At 43.5% G+C, this 6,297-nt stretch overlaps 1 protein-coding gene across 1 annotated transcript in view; it reads left to right on the forward strand.

Annotated features, from left to right (window-relative positions):
- The window catches only part of LOC147121751 (olfactomedin-like protein 2B), a 105,356-nt gene extending 100,290 nt beyond the window's left edge, over positions 1–5,066 (forward strand). Inside the window, exon 8 of the mRNA XM_085977995.1 lies at positions 3,669–5,066. Coding sequence (XP_085834121.1) covers positions 3,669–4,270 — 602 coding nt within the window. The 3' untranslated portion in view covers positions 4,271–5,066. The remainder of the gene's footprint in view (positions 1–3,668) is intronic.
- The last annotated feature ends 1,231 nt before the right edge of the window (positions 5,067–6,297 follow it).

Raw genomic sequence — 6,297 nt, forward strand, 5'->3', positions numbered from 1 at the left:
CACTTGTTCCTGGGCATCCATTACTCTGTTCTCAAGAACTATGACAGAACTTGGATATGTAAATGAGTTAAATCAGATTTTAGATATTCCAAAACCAGAATGGACAAAGCAGCAAATTATCTATCTTAGTAAGTTTCTATTTGGTAAATACATTGCTTTCTGTAGAATTGAGCCATACAGAATATTTAAAGCTTCAGATACAGCCTGATTGGAGTTAACTGATTTCAGCTGGGAGTGCTATAATTGGCCTCAACATTGCTGGGAGGCAGGCTGCTATGTCAACCATGATTTCAATTCCATTGATATACGTGCATATCGGGCGGGGCGGGGCAGAGCAGGGGCAGGAGCAGGCTCTGCTGTTACGGGACCGTGACGGGTAGATGGAGTTAAGATTCAGATCAGCCATTATCTGATTGAATGGCATAAGAAATAGGAGCAGGAGTAGGCCAATCGGCCCCTCGAGCCTGCTCCACCATTCAATAAGATCATGGCTGATCTGATCCTAACCTCAAATCTTCTATCACTCTGCATCCACCCGAACCCATGTGATCTCCCAGGAGAGGCGAAAAACCAGATAAAAGACCCCATGGCCAATTTGGGAGAAAAAAATCTGGGAAATTCCTCTCCGACCCATCTAGGCGATTGAAATTCTTCCAGGAGATCACTCTGTCCCTATATTTTCTACAGTACTTACCTTCTGTAAAGGCGATCTCCACCCCAGCCAGGAACAGGAATAAAACCATCTCCTGAAATCTAACACAGAATTAGAACACAGTAGGAGCAGAACCAGGCTACACGGCCCCTGGGCCCACTCCGCTACCCACAGGGCCATGACCATTCCGAACCTAGACTCATGTCCAATTTCCTGCCCGCTCCCCGTAACCCTTAATTCCCTTTACCTCTAGGAAACTATCTATTTCTGTTTTAAATTTATTTAATGATGTAGCTTCCACAGCTTTCTGGGGCAACAAATTCCACAAACCTACCACCCTCTGAGTGAAGAAGTTTTTCCTCATCTCAGTTTTGAAAGAGCAGCCCCTTATTTTAAGATTATGCCCCCTAGTTCTAGTTTCACCCTTCATTGGGAACATCCTCACCACATCCACCCGATCAAGCCCCTTCACAATCTTATATGTTTCAATAAGATCGCCTCTCATTCTTCTGAACTCCAATGAGTAGAGTCCCAATCTACTCAACCTCTCCTCATATGACCACCCCCTCATCCCCGGGATTAACCGAGTGAACCTTCTTTGTACTGACTCGAGAGCAAGTATGTCTTTTCTTAAGTATGGACACCAAAACTGTATGCAGTATTCCAGGTGCGGTCTCACCAATACCTTGTACAACTGCAGCAATACCTCCCTGTTTTTATATTCCATCCCCCTAGCAATAAAAGCCAACATTCCATTGGCCTTCTTGATCACTTGCTGCACCTGCATACTAACTTTGTTGAGTTTCGTGCACCAGGACCCCCAGATCCCTTTGTACTTCAGTACTTTCCAGTTTCTTGCCATTAAGATAATAACTTGCTCTATGATTTTTCCTGCCAAAGTGCGTAACCTCACACTTTCCAGTATTGTATTCCATCTGCCAAATCTCTGCCCACTTACTTAGCCTGTCTATGTCCCTTTGCAGGTTTTTTATGTCCTCCTCACTCACTACTTTCCGTCCCATCTTTGTATCATCTGCAAACTTTGATATGTTACACTCGGTCCCCTCCTCCAAATCGTTAATATAGATTGTAAAGAGTTGGGGACCCAGCACGGACCCCTGCGGAACACCACTAGTTACTGGTTGCCAATCTGAGAACGAACCATTTATCCCAACTCTCTGCTTTCTGTTAGACTCCAATCCTCCACCCACGCCAGAATATTACCCCCAATCCCGTGATTTTTTATCTTGAGCAATAATCTTGTGTGGCACCTTGTCAAATGCCTTTTGGAAGTCTAAATACACTACGTCCACTGGTTCCCCTTTATCCACCCTGTATGTTACTTCCTCAAAAAACTCCAGCAAATTTGTCAAACATGACCTCCCCTTCATGAAACCATGCTGAGTTTGTCCTATTAAATTATGTTTATCCAAATGTCCTGTTACTGTCTCCTTAATAATGGACTCTAACATTTTACCAACCACAGATGTTAGGCTAACAGGTCTATAGTTTCCAGCCTTCTGCCTACTACCCTTTTTAAATGAGGGTGTTACATTAGCAGTTTTCCAATCTGCCGGGACCTTTGCGGAGTCCAGGGAGTTTTGGAAAATTATTACCAATGCATCCACAATCCCTACCGCCACTTCCCTCAAGACCCTAGGATGTAAGCCATCAGGTCCAGGGGATTTATCCGCCTTGAGTCCCATTATTTTACCAAGTACCACTTCCTTAGTGATTTTAATCGTATTTAGTTCCTCCCCCCCTAGAGCCCCCTGTTTGTCCAGTGTTGGGATATTTTGCGTGTCCTCTACTGTAAAGACTGATACAAAATAATTGTTCAGTGTTTTTGCCATCTCCATGTTTCCCACCATTAATTTCCCGGTCTCATCCTCTAAGGGACCAACATTTACTTTAGCCACCCTTTTTCTTTTTATATAACTATAGAAACTTTTGCTGTCTGTTTTTATATTTTTTGCTAATTTACTTTCATAATCTATCTTCCCTTTCTTAATCAATCTTTTAGTTATTTTTTGCTGTCTTTTAAAGACTTCCCAATCTTCCATCCTCCCACTAGATTTGGCTACCTTATATGCCCTTGTTTTTAGTCGGATACTATCCTTAATTACTTTACTTAGCCACGGATGGCTATCTTTTCTTTTACACCCTTTTTTCCCTCAGTGGAATATATTTTTTTTGGAAGTTGTAAAATAACTCCTTAAATGTACACCACTGATCATGTACCATCTTACCCTTTAATCTATTTTCCCAGTCCACTCTAATCAATTCCGCTCTCATGCCTTCATAGTCTCCTTTATTCAAGCTCAGCACGCTTGTTTGAGATCCAACCTTCTCACCCTCTAATTGAATATGGAATTCAACCATGTTATGGTCACTCATTCCAAGGGGATCCTTTACTAGGACATTTTTAATTAATCCTGTCTCATTACACAGGACCAAATCTAAGGTTGCTTGCCCCCTGGTCGGTTCAGTTACATACTGCTCAAGAAACCCATCCCTAATACACTCAATGAACTCATCCTCAAGGCTGCTCTGCCCAATTTGATTTGTCCAGTTAATATGATAGTTAAAATCCCCCATAATTATAGCTGTTCCCTTATTAAAAGCCTCAACTATTTCCTGATTAATACTCTGTCCAACAGAGTTGCAACTGTTCGGAGGCCTATAGACTACGCCCACTAGTGTTTTTTTCCCCTTATTATTCCTTATCTCCACCCAAACTGTTTCACTATCCTGCTCCTTTGACCCAATATCATTTCTCTGTATTATAGTGAACAGTCTCGAGGGGCTGAATGGCCTTCCTTCCTATGTCCCCCATGTGAGAACAGCCTTATAATATTCATTGCACAGGCTCACACATGGAGAATGGCCACTTGGACAAAGTGCTGGATGGCGCTCATGGAACCCGAGCAAGAGCCAATGTCCCCCAGAGAGGAGGAGAAAATATTGGAAGGAAATGAAATGTTAACTTCAATGCTCCTGTTACATCTCCTTGTAGGTCGCTGGAGTAACTCCTACAAACTTCCCTACAGTTGGATTGGGACGGGCCACGTCGTGTACAATGGGGCTTTCTACTACAACAGAGCTTTCACGCGCAACATCATCAAGTACGACCTGAAGCAAAGGTACGTGGCTGCCTGGACCCTGCTGCACGACGTGGTGTACGACGAGGCCACACCCTGGAGGTGGAGGGGCCACTCCGACATAGACTTTGCCGTCGATGAGAATGGTTTGTGGGTGATCTACCCGACCATTGACGACGTGGGCTCCTTGCAAGAGGTCATAATCATCAGCAGGCTCAACACCGTCGACCTGTCCATCCAGAAGGAGACCACCTGGAGGACCGGTCTGAGGAAGAACTATTACGGCAACTGCTTTATAGTCTGTGGTGTGCTGTATGCAGTGGACAGCTACAACAACAAGAACGCTAACATTTCATATGCTTTCGACACCCACACAAACACTCAAATCAATCCGAGGCTGCCATTTACCAACGAGTACTCTTACACCACCCAGATTGACTACAACCCCAGAGAGCGCATCCTGTATGCATGGGACAATGGCCATCAAGTCACATATGGCATCACATTTGCCTATTAGGATGGAAAACACACAGACACTTACAAAGTGCTTCCAGCACTTGGCTTTGTAAAATAAAAATATAAGGGAAAATGATGTTCTTATATTCATTCACAGATTGTAGATCGATCTGTTTTCTGTTAATATAACCATGGTAACCTGCTTTAAAAGAGAGGCCGAGAGAGAGACACATGCACACTAAGGGCCCCCTTTGACCTGCGCTTTATACAATAGTTGCATACCTTGCATGTCAAGACAGAGAGGAATAAGATGCCTGCCAGACTTCCCTGCTGAGTTTCAAACGGACCGTTGTTCTTGCTTAAACTTGGCATGCTTGTTGACCAACAAAACCTGCATGCTCCTGTCGCATTGGTTGCTTTGCAGAGAAGAATCCAGCCTCTCTACCCCCTGTCCCTGCACTGTGAACTGGCCTTCATGCTACTGTTGGGAATAATCAGAGACGATATAAACTTTATTAAGCCTGTTGAATTGTAAGTTCTAAATAATGAGACAGCTGATTTAAGCATCTTAACCCAACACCTTGAAAGATGGCATTACAACAAATAATTCAATATTTCATCATCTTCCAAAGGACAAGTAGTTGACTATTTCCAAGCATTCTGTATTGTGGATTATCTCCTCGATGACTGAAAGGTATGACTTATTGAATGATGTATTGCACCTTATGTTTATTGATTAGAAATGTCTGCTTCCTGTGGTGTGTACTAATAATAGATATTAGTGGTCATGTGCTTGATAATTTACAGATATTTTCCTGCCATTTTAGTTTTTGCTAATAAATTGGATTGAAATCTAATCTTACAGTTTCTGTGGAACGCTGGGGTGGGAAGGTGACAGCTTCTTAGTATTGGGGTCTCCAAAGCAGAAACAGCTCATTGTTACGGAGTCTGAAACCTACATCATATAATGCAACATTGTGTGCACTGTAAGTGGTGCCCTGTATTCATTATTTAGTGGATGTGGAGTTTTAAGCAGATGATACATCTGTGAGAAAAAAAATCCCATTTTATCCAGGTGTTTCTTAACTTCAACCCCTGCAAATTGAGATTTTTGTTGAATAATTGGCACAACGCACGTGTTTGGGTTTGTTCAGAACATCTGCACAGAACAGAGCTGACTGGAATTCCAAGATGACGCATCTGACATCTGGTAGGCTGCCCATTCCATTTTCCCGATGTTCACCAAGGTGATGGACCACAGTGCCTTTCTACTTTTTGCTCCGAGGGTCAGGATTGAGCTCTCCCAAGCCATGCATAAATTAGGTAGGGAGTAAAATTTGCACTGCACTGCCCCCATGATTTTCATGAACTCCAGCCTCAGGAGAAGACCTCCTGCTGCAATAGACCAACAGTTCCATCAGATATACTTGTGGCTTCTCAGAGTAAGATGCCCAATTCAGTGTCAAATGATGGATGTTTTGTTCTGTGGGTCCACCTGGAAGTTGGTCAAGACTTCCCCAAACTCATTACCCTTTCGCAACGGCAAAGACACCTTCATCCCATTTTCTGGGGGGTGGGGTGGGACTGGAGTTCAACTGAAGTCTCAGAGCCAAGAGAACAATGCAGCAGCCAGTTTCCCAACCTGCCCCCTACCCGCCATCAATGCCATTCTGATGAGGGCCCTGGTTGCACTGTTTTCCACTAACCCATACACAGGTGCTAGCCACATCATCGGTGTTACTCAGTATTGGGAATTCCAATTACTTTTGGCAAGGAAAGGATTAGTATCAATCCAACAATTAAAATACCTCTGAAATGGGCCGTGTAGGCAGCCTGAAACCTGTGGCACACGTGGACTGACCAGCCGACACGCGAATCCTAAAATCTTTAAGATTAACAGAAGTCATACAGTTCAAATCGCACCTCATCCCTGTACCATCTGACAACCAGGAATGTATTGAGCAGCTAGACTTATGAAGGTGGGGGGAAGAAACCAGACTGCTTCTCCCACCCTTCTATAGTTGTACACAATGTCTCCGAGAATATATTTTTGGAGAGGATATAATACCTTGGTCAGTATACGTGTCT

The sequence above is a fragment of the Somniosus microcephalus genome, chromosome 3 (genome assembly GCF_052327205.1).
Source record: "Somniosus microcephalus isolate GS21.2 chromosome 3, FLI_Smic_1.0, whole genome shotgun sequence".
Lineage (NCBI taxonomy): Eukaryota > Metazoa > Chordata > Chondrichthyes > Squaliformes > Somniosidae > Somniosus > Somniosus microcephalus.